This window comes from Electrona antarctica, assembly GCF_951216825.1.
Source record: "Electrona antarctica genome assembly, chromosome: 16".
Lineage (NCBI taxonomy): Eukaryota > Metazoa > Chordata > Actinopteri > Myctophiformes > Myctophidae > Electrona > Electrona antarctica.
Window position 1 is genome coordinate 4188302 of NC_136797.1, and position 18399 is coordinate 4206700.

The 18399-nt window shown below is 46.1% G+C and overlaps 1 protein-coding gene across 1 annotated transcript; it reads right to left on the bottom strand.

Moving 5' to 3' along the window:
* Positions 1-15378: 15378 nt before the first annotated feature.
* Positions 15379-17801, bottom strand: purbb (purine-rich element binding protein Bb; the record flags this gene model as incomplete). Its single annotated transcript, XM_079523736.1, has 1 exon — positions 15379-17801. The coding sequence occupies one exon, from the start codon at positions 17799-17801 to the stop codon at positions 16710-16712; it is 1092 nt and encodes a 363-aa protein (XP_079379862.1). The 3' UTR covers positions 15379-16709.
* Between the last annotated feature and the right edge of the window lie 598 nt (positions 17802-18399).

The window sequence follows — 18399 nt, forward strand, 5'->3', positions numbered from 1 at the left end:
ACACACACACACACACACAGAGAGTGGGAGATTTAATAGAGCAGTGCATGCATGGTTGGTTTTCAAGGTCCATTATTTATTCTGCCGTTGAGCCACAGAACCACCATCTGATGACATGTATGTATAGCCTCTCAGACCCAAAACCAAAGAATATGTTGTTGTCGTTGGATAAGATTTTGCCCACAATTCCATGCTGTAGGCTGTAGGGCCTACAGCATGGAATTGTGGGCAAAATCAATCCAATAGCCTGCAGTGTAGCCTACAGTGTAGGCTATATTGTTGGTAGGCCTACCATTAGGAGAGAGACAACAGGCACATGTTGATCAAAATAACAATTCTTCTAAATTCTCATATTGTGTAGACAGACTTCTTGTAAATTAACTGATGCAGATGTTTAAATATAATGTAACTCTTGGGAGCATGACATGAAACCAAATGGACCCGTAAGGTAAGGGTCCATTTGATTAGTACACTTTACACTCTCAAGAGTTAAAGATCTACAGTATAAAGGGTCCATTTGGTTACCAACTCTCCATCATTTAGCTGGGGAGGGACCACCTGGAACCCCCTCAAGGACCACTGGTGGTCCCCAGACCGCCGGTTGAGAACCACTGGATTAGAAGCAATTTGGTGCCACACATTAATATACAGTATGTATTTATACCAGAGATATATACACACATACAGTATATTTATACCAGAGCCATCTAATAGAATACATACAGTATGTATCTACACCAGAGCCATCTAATAGAAGAGTTACCGTATACCAGAGCCATCTAATAGAAGAGTTGCGACATTGAGGGGGCAGAAACCGAGCGCTGTTCATGCAGCCTGAACTGAGACAACCTGGAGTTGGAAATACGTTGTTTTCAACGAGGGCGGCGCAAATAAGAGCCATTTTAAGCATGTGTGCAACATGACAACTGTTTTAAAGTATTGTACAGTAACAACTAAAGTCTCTCTAATGTTTATGTTGTACTATTACTACAAAACAATCTAAAATAAAGGGATTTAAGATCATTAAAGCTGGGCTGTTGCCTCCTGAGTCCAATGCATTTCTGCCTATACTTCCGGTCCAGGACTTGGCCCAGTTGGTTGTCCCCATTCTCAATAGAAGTCTATGTAGGAGAGCCTCCATTGGACTGAAGCCAATAGAAGTCTATGTAGGAGAGCCTCCATTGGACTGAAGCCAATAGAAGTCTATGTAGGAGAGCCTCCATTGGACTGAAGCCAATAGAAGTCTATGTAGGAGAGCCTCCATTGGACTGAAGCCAATAGAAGTCTATGTAGGAGAGCCTCCATTGGACTGAAGCCAATAGAAGTCTATGTAGGAGAGCCTCCATTGGACTGAAGCCAATAGAAGTCTATGTAGGAGAGCCTCCATTGGACTGAAGCCAATAGAAGTCTATGTAGGAGAGCCTCCATTGGACTGAAGCCCCATGAAGTGAACGCAATTTGCGTAACTCTGTCTATATCTAAGGCTCTGGTATATTTACCTGCGTGCTACAAAGCCATATTTTTGTAAAGTGCTATTTAGCAATTTAGCACATATGGTTTTTGACTCATATTAATCAAACACTGTCAAAGAACCACAAGTCGTGTGTGGAACAGAAACCCCCATAAAGCGTCCATGAATGAATAGGCCTGTAGTCAATAGTCATGTATGTATAGTCAAGTCACACCTTTTGACGGCCCTGACGGCCCTGACGGGCCACTCCACTGGCTGTAATGATCCCTTTAATCCCAGGGGATCACACTGATGAGAGGGATTAGTTATGCGTGATGGGCCTTAAGTTCACGTCCGCTCTGGCTTTCAAAGAAAGGTTTTGGTAGAAACTGACTTAAATATACCAGTGAGTACATCACTTGAATAACAGTGAAACCTTACTAATACTGTTAAGATAATGTATGTATTAACCATGCAGTCTGGTTCAAGTCACTTGACCATACCCCATGGAATAAATATAACATCTACTCATGCTACCCTTTATGCATAAATAGCCTATAGTCACTAATATATAGTCATGACTTATATTATTAGTGATCTTAAGCGGTATAAAGGACAGACTCTCTTAAGAACCCCATGCATGGTTGGGATGGGGGAAAACATAACCTGACATGACATTCAAAATAATGCATTATACATATTACCCATGCACCCCTGGGCAAATAAACACTTCTTACACTTCATATTATGGGTATACAACAACAAATGATCATGTAAAGTTGAAGAGGTGTAAGATGCATAAGGTGTGTCTGTCTGTCTGTCTGACTGACTGACTGGTATCTTGGGGGGGGGGGGGGGCTTCTCTTCTAGACTGACTGGAGCCAGTAGGTAGCAGCCTCATTGAAGGGCCCTAATGACTCTAGTTGTGAAAACTAGAGGAGGGGAGGGGAGGGGTGGGAGGAAGGATATGGTCCTTTGATCCTTTTGGTCTGAGAAGAAGAAGAAGAAGGCCCTCTTGGCACGGGGAGGGAGGGATGTGTCCTGGATATAAAAGCAGGCCTGCTCCAGGAGAGAGGGCATCACAACTCTTACCTACCAGCCCAGGACGGTCGGGACGGACACTCATCAACAACACACACAAGGAATAATACTGCACTTTCATCTCCGGAGCGTAATCACCACCACAACCGCAAGGAGTCTGATTTCAACAAGGCAAAGCAAGACTCTTGTCCGTTATTTCGCCCAGTTTAAGGATAATTAAACAGCTATCTTTAACCATGAGACGAGCACATTTCTCAATTGAATGGATGGCCCAGAGCAGCAGCCAGCATCAGGCACAGGCAGGGCCCGATGAGGAGGATCATCATCTACCTGCTGCTGCCTCCGTCAACAACCAGACCTTTACGGCTGGACTCAAGGCCTCTGGGACGCACCGGGCCAGCCTGCCCTTTACTGCTGGACTCAAGGCCTCTGGGACGCACCGGGCCAGCCTGCCCTTTACTACTGGACTCAAGGCCTCTGGGACGCACCGGGCCAGCCTGCCCTTTACTACTGGACTCAAGGCCTCTGGGACGCACCCAGCCAGCCTGCCCTTTGCTGCTGGACTCAAGGCCTCTGGGACGCATCCGGCCAGCCTGCCCGGGTCCTACTGCAGACAGCCGAGAGAGCAGCAGCAGAGCCACAGCCAGGGTCAGCAGCAGCAGGAGGAGAACAGCCACAGCAGGAAGACCTCTCCTCCGCAGCACCAAGACCACCATGACCTCCACAGTCAAAGTGAGTTTAATGATCAAAGAAGTGAAATAATTGTCTGAAAATTAACGTTTTCTTCTTTAGCGGTCTAAACTTAGCGTAGACGTTGAATAGCAGTTGTTTGAATGTCTCATCTAAGCCTAGACTGCAAAAAAAAAAACATTTTTAGTCCATTTTTAGACGGCCATTTAGACGTATTTTAGACGTCAGTGGGACGAGTGCTTAAATGAAGGACTGAGGTTTTATTTAATTGAATCGTTTTTTACAAAACATTTCTACCAGACACTAACTTTTCCTCCTTCACTTCTAGCGGCTTCAGAGACCGGCTTCAGCAGTGGGACGGAGGAGGAGGAGACGTCGGGGTACGAGAGCGAGGTGAGCGGACGTTGTTCCCTCTCGCCCACGGCCTTCAACAACGCAGACCTGCAGGGCAGTCCTCTGTCGTCCTCCAGCTCCCCGCCGCTGGGCCGCCGGCCCCGCACGGCCTTCACGGCCGAGCAGATCGGCAGCCTGGAGCGAGCCTTCAAGAGGAACGCCTACCTGGGAACGCAGGACAAGGCAGAGCTGTGCTCCAAACTCAGCTTGTCTGACAAACAGGTATATATAAGCACCATAATCAATATAATCCAGTGATTCACAAACCATTTCATGTCAAGGACCCCAACTGAACAATTATTCGCCCATTTGTATACACTCTCAAGAGTTACAGACCCCATAAGGGTCCATTTGGTTCCAAACTGTCATTAAGCTGGAGAGTAACTGGAGACCCCCATGGAAGTCCCTCAAGGACCCCTGGGGGACCCCACTTTGAGAACCACTGATATAATCGTTACAGTATAAAACATAAGCAATGAAATAATACTACAATATAGAAACACTTATCGCACAAGTTGGCAACATTCCCCTCGATGGCTTGATAGCTTAATAAAGAGGTGAACATTCCCCTCGATGGCTTGATAGCTTAATAAAGAGATGAATACCGGATCTACAAGCTCAAAATGCACTGCAAAACGTGGCACGTTGTGGAACTTGTAGATCGGCAATTTTCAGCGAGGAGATTCCGGTCGAGGGGGAAAATGGAGAGGGACAAATGCAGAGCCCTGGGGGACTCCAGTAATACTGTATGTAAATAGTGTTTTGTTTGTGTTTACCCACTAGCCACTATAGGCTAGTTTGTGGTGGGTATACAAGCAGACTGATTGATATAGTGATTATATCAGTCAGTCTCAATTAGCTAACAACTTAAACCCCTATACTTTGTTGACCGGAGTCCCCCCCCCCCCCCCCCCCCCTAAATATCATCGCCAAACATTGCAAATCTACAAGCTTACAATGCATCACATGCAGTGTGATCACCTGTGACCTTGTAGAATGGCTAATTTTCACCAAAATTATATGCTAGGGGTTTCATACAAGATTATTTTTTTGATGTACCATATATCATTCTAAATTAGTTCAATCGCCCCCCCAATTTACGGAGAACTTTGTCTCACAACTGTTCCCTTGTTTTCCCTGCAGGTCCGAAACTGGTTCCAGAACCGCCGCATGAAGCTGAAGCGCACGGTGCAGGACGCGATGGCCCACGCCTGCCAGGCCAACATGGCCTCCCAGCTGCTCCACTACCCGGAGCTCCAGGCGGCCGCCGCCGTGGCCTACCACCACCAGCAGCAGCAGCAGCGGCCCGGGCCCTACACCCCCAGGTACCACCCCCAGGGGGCGGCGGTGCACAGCCTGCCGTACCACGGCTCCCACTCCACGGGGCCGGCCTCGCCGCCGCCGATGACCCTGGACTCGTTCTACCACTACGCGGCGGGCCTCCCGGGGGTGCTGCTGACCTCACAGAGGATGGGATCCTACCAGCCGCTCCCACAGCAGTATTGACATGTATTAGTTACTTAAGTACAATTTTGAGGTATTTGTACTTTACTTGAGCATTTCCAATTTCCAGTACTTTTACTTCTACTCCACTATACATTTCAGAGCCAAAATTTGTACTTTTTTACTTCACTACAATTATTTGAAAACTTTAGCCGTAATGTTCAACCATTTTTTAATTCAAGGACCCCCAGTTTGATTATGCATCAGTCCCTCTCTGTATTTCTAACGTTTGAAATACTATAGTCTCTACGGACTCATAAGAGTCCATTTTGTCCCTAACTATCAAGCATTTAGTTGCAAAGGAATAGATGAACACTGACATTTTTAAGTTCTGATTGTCACAATGCAAAAAAAAAAAGTTTATTGATATTTTTGAATATCTGATTGCGGGCTGGTGTGCAATAGTATGTGACTATGATGTAATGTGTAAAGTGATGTATAGTTATATTTAAGATCAAATTGTTTTTTATTTTTGTGGGCGTTTTCCTCTTTTGTATACCTTGTTTTTCTGTGGTTATGAAATAAAATAAATTAAATCAGATGCAATGGAAATGTATATGTTTCTGTGAATATTGTGTCTGACTAAAATGCTCTGGGCTCTAGAGAGACACGAGAACATGAGTGAGATCCAGGATTATGTTTATGAAAATCTTCTTTGCAAAGAACCCTATATATAATGAAAACAAAAAGAAAATAACAGCAGCATATCGTATTCAGGTTTGAGAATGGCTACATCATTTAGAATATACATACATCCATTCTGAAAATACAATTGAGAATATAATATAATTAAAATATATAAAATGTAGTTTCTGACCTGAAAGGCTCACAAGGCCTGTATAGGCTACTATGTCATGGGTTATCAACCGGTGGACCGCGGTCCCCTGGTGGTCCTTGGAGGTATTGCAGGTGGTCCCTGGGGGAAAATAAATAAATACATAAAACTTTTTTTTGCATGCATGTGTGTCGGGTGGTCAGCCCACTGGACACACAAGGTCCCCCGGTTGAATGGTTGCTATGGTCAGAATGGTGGTCCCCAGGTTGCTCTAGTCAGAATGGTGGTCCCCAGGTTGCTCTAGTCAGAATGGTGGTCCCCAGGTTGCTATAGTCAGAATGGTGGTCCCCAGGTTGCTCTAGTCAGAATGGTGGTCCCCAGGTTGCTCTAGTCAGAATGGTGGTCCCCAGGTTGCTCTAGTCAGAATGGTGGTCCCCAGGTTGCTCTAGTCAGAATGGTGGTCCCCAGGTTGCTATAGTCAGAATGGTGGTCCCCAGGTTGCTCTAGTCAGAATGGTGGTCCCCAGGTTGCTCTAGTCAGAATGGTGGTCCCCAGGTTGCTATAGTCAGAATGGTGGTCCCCAGGTTGCTATAGTCAGAATGGTGGTCCCCAGGTTGCTCTAGTCAGAATGGTGGTCCCCAGGTTGCTATAGTCAGAATGGTGGTCCCCAGGTTGCTCTAGTCAGAATGGTGGTCCCCAGGTTGCTATAGTCAGAATGGTGGTCCCCAGGTTGCTCTAGTCAGAATGGTGGTCCCTGGGGGACTATATGTTAATACAGTATACAGACAGTAACTTGGTTGGAGATGGTCTCCCTAGTTTTATTGAGAAATGCAGACCTTGGTGTTAGGTAGGACTATGCCACCTACTGGTCAATCTGGGATCCCATTTGGTAAAAAGATAAATAATAAAGAAAATAACTGACTCGGGCAATCAATTAATATACAGTTGCAACCACTATTTTAATGACAATTATTTCATACGGCTTAAGTAAAAATAAATCTGAACTATCCCTTTAAGTGTTATGTATAATATGCATAACACCTGTACATGAGTCCAGGATTATGTTCATGAAAATCTTGTTTTATCCTCTTTGCAAAGAATGAAAAGAAGAAGAAAATAACACAGCATATAATATTCAAGTTCATTAATAGAATATACATACAGCCATTCTGAAAATACAATTCAGAATATTATATGAAATGTAGTTTCATAATTTAACCTGACCTGAAAGGCTCACAAGGCCTCTCTCATGAGGACTGATAATGATGGAAGGTTATACAAGGTCTCTCTCATGAGGACTGATAATGATGGAAGGTTATACAAGGCCTCTCTCATGAGGACTGATAATGATGGAAGGTTATACAAGGTCTCTCTCATGAGGACTGATAATGATGGAAGGCTCACAGGGCCTCTTTCATGAGGACTGATAATGATGGAAGGTTATACAAGGTCTCTCTCATGAGGACTGATAATGATGGAAGGTTATACAAGGCCTCTCTCATGAGGACTGATAATGATGGAAGGTTATACAAGGTCTCTCTCATGAGGACTGATAATGATGGAAGGTTATACAAGGCCTCTCTCATGAGGACTGATAATGATGGAAGGTTATACAAGGTCTCTCTCATGAGGACTGATAATGATGGAAGGCTCACAGGGCCTCTTTCATGAGGACTGATAATGATGGAAGGTTATACAAGGTCTCTCTCATGAGGACTGATAATGATGGAAGGTTATACAAGGCCTCTCTCATGAGGACTGATAATGATGGAAGGTTATACAAGGTCTCTCTCATGAGGACTGATAATGATGGAAGGTTATACAAGGCCTCTCTCATGAGGACTGATAATGATGGAAGGTTATACAAGGTCTCTCTCATGAGGACTGATAATGATGGAAGGTTATAACATTGTTTTCTATACCAACTGTGCCACCGTGCCCCCTATCCGTGCAGCAGCCAGAGTCTTAACTAGAACTAAGATGAGAGAACATATTACTCCAGTCTTGGCCTCATTGCACTGGCTTCCGGTTGTTTTTAGGATTGATTTTAAAATTCTTTTACTTGTTTATAAAGCTCTCAATGGTCTCGCACCTTCCTACCTACATGACTGCCTGCCGAAATATGTCCCAAACCGCCCCCTAAGGTCTTCCACTGCTGGCCTGCTCGCTTTGCCTAAAAAAAATGGCAACTAAAAAATACGGGGAAGCAGCTTTTACTTTTTCAGTATTCAAATTCAAAACCAGCTGAAGTAGCAGATCTACAAGCTCGAAATGAGCCGCTTCGCGCCACGTTTCGACTCGAGCTTAAATGGACCTTTGAATTTTGAGTGACGCTGATCAAGTAGAGTAGGGTGTTGATTTTCGGGGGTGAGGGGGGGGGGGGACACAAAAAGTTTGAATATGGAGATTGGAGATAAGAGGTTTCAGCAACAAGAGGTTTTTTTTAATATATATATATATATAATATATATATATATATATATTATATATATATATATATATATGCGCGCTTTCTGGGATTGAATGTGTTAAGAGAAGGCACTGAACGGTCGTATTTGTGTGTGTTGTAATGTGTGAGTAGTAGACAGACAGACCTCACAGTTGTCCTATAGTATAGTGTGAGTGTCCAGACTCCAGAGGCAATGGGCTTCAGTTCTAATGGCACAGTTGACTCCTTGACTGAAGAATGTCAAGTCTCTCTCTCTCTCTCTCTCTGTCGAGGCCTCTGCTCTCTCTCTCTCCCACATTAAAATAACCTGCATGCCCAGTCAGCAGCAGCACACACGGGTGTTCCTCCCATGGAGCAGCTGCCCTGCTCCATGAGCTGTTGGGTGGGTGGGGGGATGCAGGGTGGGGGGGGGGGGGGTTCAGAAGAAACCGAGACAGGGGTCACCAACATGTCCGTACACGGACAAATGTGTCCGTGGCAAAGACTTGTCGTACTTTTTTTTTTTTTTTCACGCGTCATTATACTGGTTATTTTGATCATAACACCCACTTACTGTAATGTCAAGTCTCCAGGTTTTCTTTAGAATGTATGACAATTATTTACTACGATTCTATTGCACATTATAGGGGCTCCATTTCCGTCACCGCTAAACCCCTTATCCCTAAACTTATTTTTTTTTTGTTTACTATTTTGCAAAACATTTTTGAATAGTTAAAATGGCCAGTCTACAAGCTCACAACGTGTCAATGTAGATTGGCTAGTTGAACTATTCAAAAATGTTTTTCAAAATAGTAAAAAAAAAAGAAGTTTAGGGATAAGGGGTTTAGCGGTGACGGAAATGGAGTCCAACTAATACTAGTGGTTCTGAAATTATTTATTTATCCTTAACTCTATGAGTGTTCAAATGGAACCCAACATTAGGTTCCATTTGAACACTCCGAGTTAACAGAAATCATTCATGTGTTCCTGGTAATATTATTGTCCACTCATGTTGTATGTCCATGGAAAAAATTGAATGTTGACAAAAATGTCCACAAGCCAACGTGGCGATGACCCCTGGTTGACCCCTGGTTGGGTGGCTGTGCGGGGGGGTTTCAGAAGAAACCCAGATCATAGGACGACACTGCTAGTTAGGAGAGAGGGGCCAATGACATCACTGCTAGTTAGGAGAGAGGGGGCAATGACATCACTGCTAGTTAAAGAGAGAGGGGGAAATGACATCACTGCTAGTTAGGAGAGAGGGGGAAATGAAATTAAATTAAATGATTACTATATTTACCCAGGGTATCTGGGCTAAGCTCAAGAACTTGTTTCCAGCCAGGCCCTGCTCATAGAACATTTCATCTTAGTGGTTCAATGCCTTGTTCAAGGGCACTTCAGCTGTGGTAATTTTAACGTGTCGGACCGCTGATTCGAACTGGCGACCTTCCGGTATCAAGACCGCTCCGCAATCCGTTCGGCGACCGCTGCCACTCTGCTAGTTAGGAGAGAGGGGCCAATAACATCACTGCTAGTTAGGAGAGAGGGGACAATGGCATCACTGCTAGTTAGGAGAGAGGGGGCAATGGCATCACTGCTAGTTAGGAGAGAGGGGCCAATGACATCACTGCTAGTTAGGAGAGAGGGGCCAATGACATCACTGCTAGTTAGGAGAGAGGGGACAATGGCATCACTGCTTTAGGAGAGAGGGGCCAATGACATCACTGCTAGTTAGGAGAGAGGGGCCAATGACATCACTGCTAGTTAGGAGAGAGGTGACAATGACATCACTGCTAGTTAGGAGAGAGGGGACAATGGCATCACTGCTAGTTAGGAGAGAGGGGACAATGACATCACTGCTAGTTAGGAGAGAGGGGACAATGGCATCACTGCTAGTTAGGAGAGAGGGGACAATGACATCACTGCTAGTTAGGAGAGAGGGGACAATGACATCAATGCTAGTTAGGAGAGAGGGGACAATGGCATCACTGCTAGTTAGGAGAGAGGGGACAATGGCATCACTGCTAGTTAGGAGAGAGGGGACAATGACATCACTGCTAGTTAGGAGAGAGGGGACAATGACATCATACCAGCCAGTGTGCTTCCGCCTTCTGGAGACTTCCACCAAGGTTCATGCTTTGTCAATACTAGCCGATCTCCAAGCTCGCAACACGCAGCAGCACGGCACGTTGTGAACTTGTAGATCGGCTACTTGAGTAACTAAAGAGATTTTGAATCTTTGACTGGAACCCTGGGTGTGGGGGGGGGGGGGGCTCAACTCTGGTCTGGTCTGCTGACCAGAGTCTAAGTTAGGCTTAAGGGGGGTTAACTGTAAACAACATAACTTAGCCCTAAGGTAGGTTTAAGTGGTTAACTTGAACCTAACCTAAGTGTAATTCAATTCTATCTTTATTTCAGACCCAGGGAGATCCATATATCACATTTTAAAACCCAACACAATGTAAGAATTAGTGGGAGTACTATAGAGACGAATAACAGTTTTAAGTCCACACTAATTATCCATAATGTGTAAATGATGGATAAGGGGGTCAGGACGAGGGGTCAGGACAACGAGGGGTCAGGACAACGAGGGGTCAGGACAACGAGGGGTCAGGACAACGAGGGGACAACGAGGGGTCAGGACAACGAGGGGTCAGGACAACGAGGGGTCAGGACAACGAGGGGTCAGGACAACGAGGGGTCAGGACAACGAGGGGTCAGGGCAACGAGGGGTCAGGACAACGAGGGGTCAGGACAACGAGGGGTCAGGACAACGAGGGGTCAGGACAACGAGGGGTCAGGGCAACGAGGGGTCAGGACAACGAGGGGTCAGGACAACGAGGGGTCAGGACAACGAGGGGTTGGGTCAGGACAACGAGGGGTCAGCAGGACAACGAGGGGTCAGGACAACGAGGGGTCAGGACAACGAGGGGTCAGGACAACGAGGGGTCAGGACAACGAGGGGTCAGGACAACGAGGGACAACGAGGGGTCAGGACAACGAGGGGTCAGGACAACGAGGGGTCAGGACAACGAGGGGTCAGGACAACGAGGGGTCAGGACAACGAGGGACAACGAGGGGTCAGGACAACGAGGGGTCAGGACAACGAGGGGTCAGGACAACGAGGGGTCAGGACAACGAGGGACAACGAGGGGTCAGGACAACGAGGGGTCAGGACAACGAGGGACAACGAGGGGTCAGGACAACGAGGGACAACGAGGGGTCAGGACAACGAGGGGTCAGGACAACGAGGGACAACGAGGGGTCAGGACAACGAGGGACAACGAGGGGTCAGGACAACGAGGGGTTGGGTCAGGACAACGAGGGGTCAGCAGGACAACGAGGGGTCAGGACAACGAGGGGTCAGGACAACGAGGGGTCAGGACAACGAGGGGTCAGGACAACGAGGGACAACGAGGGGTCAGGACAACGAGGGGTCAGGACAACGAGGGACAACGAGGGGTCAGGACAACGAGGGACAACGAGGGGTCAGGACAACGAGGGGTCAGGACAACGAGGGGTCAGGACAACGAGGGGTCAGGACAACGAGGGGTCAGGACAACGAGGGGTCATCAGGACAACGAGGGGTCAGGACAACGAGGGGTCAGGACAACGAGGGGTCAGGAGGACAACGAGGGGTCAGGACAACGAGGGGTCAGGACAACGAGGGGTCAGGACAACGAGGGGTCAGGACAACGAGGCCTTTTCGTGGAGGAGACAGAATAACATTTGGGACTTAAAGGGGAATTCCACTCATTTTCAACATTTTACTATGTCATTAATGTACCTTAGAGCTGTTGTGTGGAAATAATAAAAAAGTCCCCCCCATTCTGTGTTTCCTAGAACTGTAATTATGAAAAAAATCATTAACATGGTGAAACACATCTTGATGACATCATCAAGATGTGTTTCACCATGTTAATGATTTTTTTCAGACCTCTAGTTCTAGGAAACACAGAATGGGGGGACTTCTTTATTATTTCCACACAACAGCTCTAAGGTACATTAATGACATAGTAAAATGTTGAAAATGAGTGGAATGCCCCTTTAACTGTTATTCGTCTAATAGTACTTTACTGTTGAATGGCAAACCTTGGCCATGGTCTAGGAGGCCTCAGGGGCAGGGCACACGGTTAGACACATCATGACACATGTCAGAGACAACTGCTGTGTCGGGTTCAAATGGGGGGGGGGGGGGGGGGGGCACAACTGTTTTCAAGCACATGGTCATTATGCTCACTATAAAGACAGAGACTTAACTGCCATGGACTTGAGATCTGATATGGATTTCCCGTCGCTCAGTCACAACAAAGAACGACCGTTCCAACAAAACCAATCCAGAGTTGGTTGTTCTGCTCATACCGCGGCCACATTCCAACAATTAAATGACAAGTGGTGTTTTCTTTATACGTTTTGTCAGTGCTCTTTATAATGTATAAACGTTGTGTTGTCACCATCTTCATCGGCCTGGGAATAAACATGATCCTAAGGTGATGCACCAGGAAGTACCAGCAATAGTGATGTCTTTTACACACAAAATGTAAACTCGGGGAGCTCTCAATGTTTTTATGTTCAATGTTAAAGATAGCTGGTGTTATTACACATTTTGTTATGCTTGTTGTGTGTCACCTTACGACACTGTGGGCTTCTAGGACAGATATTGTTGCCAATTGCTTTAAATTTAGAACAGTGATGCATCAAATGGTGTGCAGTTTATCTGAAAATAATAAAATGTACTGCCAATCAGAAATGATATTCAATATGGCCAATGGCATAAAGTCTCACCCATCATAAGGACAAACATTCATCAAAATTCGAGGTAAAAGTATCATAATTTATGGTCAGTGGAAGGGAATAAATAAGGCTGCACGGAGCAGACTTTGTCAAACTTAGATTTGGCTTAAATCCTTTATCATTATTTAAGTCTGATTTCGTGAGAAAAAAAACAGGCCCCATATCTACAAGCTCAGCTGGTAGAGCTGCGATTCAACGAAGAGATTTGGTAGATGGAAAAAAGGAGGTAAAATATTATCAGGGGTCATTGATGGCTTGGCGGTGGACATTTTTGGCCAGACATACAGAAATGAGTGGGCAATAATACACGACATAGCCCTGTATGCCAGTGGTGAAGCTCTAAACTGAATTTTGTTGTTTCATGCAAGCAATGACAATAAAGATCTGAATGACCATAACATTGACCTCTCAGAGTTAAGGGGGTATTTGCAAACCACTAGTAGGACTCCTAGCATTAGCATGACCAAAGTAAAATCAGACAGCATGTAGCATGTGCTTAACCCATTTTAGGCGGGAACCCCTTTTGGTGTTAGCATTATGTTGTGCTTTAGCTATTGAAAAATAGCAGATCTACAAGCTCGTAGGCTGGCGCGCTATGAGCTTGTAGATCTGCTATTTTTGAAAAATCGAAGAACGACTGACATAGAAACATAGCTTTTTCAGAAAACTGTCAGGATGTAGAAGACATTTTTAGAAAATGTTTCAGATGTCAAACATTTCTGAGATGATGGAACGGTGATGATGATGGTCATGGAAGAGGAACCTTCTGAAAGCCTCATGGGCCAAAGATAATAAACTTCAAAATCTTAAAAAAGGTCAAAATGACCTCTCAGACATGCTAGTGCAGCTAATGTTCCATAGTGTCACAATAGATCAGTGTCATACGTGTTCTGAAGAGAAGTCTTGGCATTCACTAATTGGGTCTTAATGATCAAAATAAGAACATTATAATGGTGTATGGAAAAAGCCCTGGATGGAGTCTACACAAGAATGCTACGAATGGCACTAGGTGTCACATGGATGGACCGCATCAGAAATGTGGACCTACCACGGGTCACGGACAAAGTCAGAGAGAGAAGGATGAGGCTGGCAGGGCACTGCGTCATACACCCAGAACTTGAGGCAAGTAAATTGACCCTATGGGAGCCAACCCAGGGCAAAGCCAGGAGGGGAAAGAAGCATATACCACCTATGTAAACGTGCTGCGGCGCGACAGCTTGGCTGACAATTTACAATTTACAATTTAGGCATTTAGCAGACGCTCTTAATCCAGAGCGACTTACAATAAGCAAGAACAAAAAGCATGGGAATACATCACATATGTAAAAAGCATTTATCGCGAAACATGCGTAAGCTAAGAACGTGACTAGAACATATCTATATAATGACACTATACATATAAACTATAACTAGAACATATCTATATAATGACACTATACATATAAACTACACATATATGCTATACTATGCTGTACATATATACTATGAAGTGCTATGACTACTATACACTATATACTATGAAGTGCTATGACTACATACAATGCACTTATTGTGCTGTCTACATGACATGCTATAAGTCTGTTTCAAATGCTATATAAGTCTAAGAAGTGCTGTCTAAGGGGGGTAGGGTAAGTGCTATGGGCCATGATGGAGTCTGAAAAGGTGGGTTTTCAGACTACGGCGGAAGATCGGGAGTGATGCTGCAGTTCTGATTGCAACGGGAAGTGCATTCCACAGTTTTGGGGCCAGAAGGGAGAAGAGTTTGGGACGTGTGGAGCGTTGTCCCGGCGTGACAACACTGCAGAGCTCAAGAACCTGATGTTGGATAGGACATTGTGGAGGGCAGCGATCCAGGAATCCCGAGTTGGTATTGGCTAGACCTAACTCTCGCAGCAACTAACTAACTACTAATGGTGTATTAAAATCAAATCAAACATTTGCCACGGACAAGACCAAGTCGTTGCCACGGACACATTTGTCCGTGTACGGACATATTGATATTATAGCTTGATGTCTAATATTATAGGATTTATACATGTTCTCTGCTTACAGTTCCCAGACAGCGTGTTGCGTTAAAACAAGCTATATTCAACTGCCAATAACTAAAGAACAGAACATTGTGGACGTGACACTCTTTCTTTTCCCCCTGATTCTCGTCTTTCTTTTGAGATATCCGGTGTTAGAACAGAGTATTCTGTGGGTATTGGAAAGATACAACAAAAAACAATACTGAAAAATGCTGGCAAGGGCTGCAATAGGCTATATAGAAACTCTGTCAGTAATATACAGTCAAGTCACAATATATAATATTGAATTTAAATCTTTTTAATCACCAAAGCTTTTATCATTTTCACTATGGGGGAGGGAAAAAAAAACAATCCTGGAAATAGTCATCCCAGCTCTTTGCATTTTTTTTTTTAAATTATACATTTTCCTTTCTAAATATTTCAAAATAGGTTTTGCTGGTTCTCTTTTTTATAAGTATAATATCTCAATATATTTCTCTTTTGAAAAACAAAAAAGGGTCCCGTAGTGGGCATGTGGACCCGGGTATAGGGGTGCATATATGGGCTCCCATTCTCTCTCTACTATGGTGTTCTTGCTGGTTGTCTTGGAACGCCTAGGCTACAACTGGTCGGTGCGGAGCTGGACAAACACTGCTTTTCACATTCAAGTGGCTAATAATAGAATGTAGCACCGCCAACACCAACACACATGAGGGGGGGGGGGGGGGGGTGATACGTTTTTAAAAAATATATAGATTTCTAAACATAGTAAAACCAAAAAAAAAAAAGCCTCTATACTGATAAAATTGGGAAGAGGGGGGAAAACACAAAACAAACCAATGTAGTCAGGGAGGACAGACATACAGTAGGTCTGGGCATTTACAGAATAAATCAGTAACTTTCTTGTAACATTTTTTTTGAATAAAGTTTACATTTTTAAATGCCTGCTGTATTAGCGGCAGCAGGCCCCCCGGGGCCAATGGGTTGTGGGTCTTATTATAAATGCCATCCTCCACAGAGATGGTGGCAGCATTCTATACATTCCTCTCAGGCCACTTTTGACTAACTTTACAAACATCCCACATGATAATGTCCTGCACTCCACGGAACAGGAAGACAATGGATGCTGGCTCTCTCTCTCTCCCTCTCCTTACATGGAGCCACGGAAATATCTAGACTCTGCATTAATTTCTTTTTTATATATTTCATGTTAATAATATATTTCTTTATATGAAAAAAAAATGTCATGGTTTCTTTCATCATTATAAAACCAATTTGCTGGTTTTAGTGGGATCTCTATAGTTTTCTCTCTTTTTATAATAAAACTCAATTTTGCATTTTGTTCAAGTCTTTTTACATTATTTAGCCTATCGACCTTCACTTTCTGAGACTCACACACAACCCACATGATCCAAAACTCAACACAAATCTGCAGCATAATACATCAATAGCTCCCTGCTTTTTTTTTTCTTTTTTTTTTATGCCACGATACTTTCTTTGCTAGGCTATTACAGCTCCATTCATCATGCACTTTAATTCATGTCATCCGTGTCATTTTGACCCAGATGTCATCCAACTGAACTGAACTATATCTCAACTGTGTTGTTTTCGTCAACTTGTCACCGAGTGTCAGTCGTCATCCACGTCCTCCTCCTCCTCCTCGCCCGTCTCAGACTCGTCTCCTCGTATCTTCTCCCTGCTGTGGTGTCTCTCCTGGATCTCCTTCATCTCCTCGGCGTAGCGGCTGAACGCCCCGCCGAACTTGCCCCAGGCTTTGAGCGGCACGGTGATAGAGTTCCTGTAGCTGGGCTTCACCTCGCTCACCCGCATGAACACGCCGTACTTGTTGGAGCCCACGTCGAAGAAGAAGCGCTTGGAGTCCACGGTGATGGAGGTCCCCTCGGGCAGCTCTCCGGGGCCGTAGCCCACCCCGCCGCCGCCGGTCCCCGGCCCCCCGCCGCCGGCCAGCAGCTCCTCGTCGTCGCCGCCGTAGTCGTCGATGAGCTTGGCCAGGGCGTCTCGGAACTCGATGAGCCCCTGGGCCGGCAGGGCGATGGTCTGGCCGGCCAGCATGCCGCCGCCGGGCCCAGGGCCCCCGCCGTGGGTCATGCCGCCGCCGAACCCCGGGCCGCGGTTGACGGTCTGCCGGATCCGCAGGAACCTCCCCCGCTGGTTCTCCTTCAGGTCGAGGTAGTACTTGCGGTTCTCCCGCACCAGGTACTCGCTCTTCAGCGCCCGCTTGGGGCCGCCGCCGTCCTCCGTCGAGCGGCTCGCCTGGGCGATCTGTTCCGGGCTGCTGGGCCCCAGCTGGGCGTAGTGCTCGATGAAGTCGCCGAGGTAGTCGCGGAACTCGGCCGCCACGGACAGCGAGAGGGTCAGCCGGCTCTTGGAGCCGCCGGCGCCCACCTCGGCGATCTTGATGAAGCGGCCCTTGCTGTTCTGCTTCACGTCCAGGTAGAAGCGCTTGTTCTGGATGTCGAGGCGCTTGGACGCCAGCTCCTGGGTCTCCTGCTGCTGCTGCTCCCGGTGGTCGCCGCCGCCGTCCGGGCCTCCTCCGCCGCCTCCGCCCCGGCCTCCTCCTCCTCCTCTTCCTCCCTGGAAGTAAGGGAACCCTCCTCCGCTTCCACCGCCTCCTCCTCCACCGCCTCCTCCGCCGCCACCAGCTCCGCCGCCGCCGCTGCTGCTACCGCCGCGCTCGCTCCCACTGTCGCCATCCGCCATCTTCAGCACCACCATTCACTCAGTTCCTCCTCCTCTCCGTGTCTCTCTCTCTCTCTCTCCTACCCTCCTCCTCCTGGGTAATGTTGTTTTTCCGTCTTCTTCTTCTGCGTACTAGTGCGTAGTGCGTTACGAAACAGCAGCGCGAGCAGCACGCTAGTCCCTCCGTCACGTTACGCACGAGTGGAATAGTTAAGAGAGTGGCGACCATGGTGGCGACACGTACGCTTTGATCTCGCCGCAAAGCGGTTGGAACTATTATCCCATTGAGAATAGAATAAAGCACTTCCGCATTCCATTGTTACAATGGGAGTCAACGCTAGTGTCGCCACTCTCAGTGACTCTCTTACTAGATTACCCCTCCGTCACGCCCATGGTCACGCCCCCCTCGCTCGAGATTTATTTATTTACACTAGGTCTAGGTAATAATAAGGCCGATCTACAAGCTCATGAGCTTGTAGATCTACAAGCTTGTGAGCTTGTAAGCTTGTAGATCTACAAGCATGTGAGCTTGTACAAGCTTGTGAGCTTGTAGATCTCGGGTTTATTTCGCGGAATTGCCAGGCTTTTTCCACACGGAAACAAACTGTAGTGTTTCCAT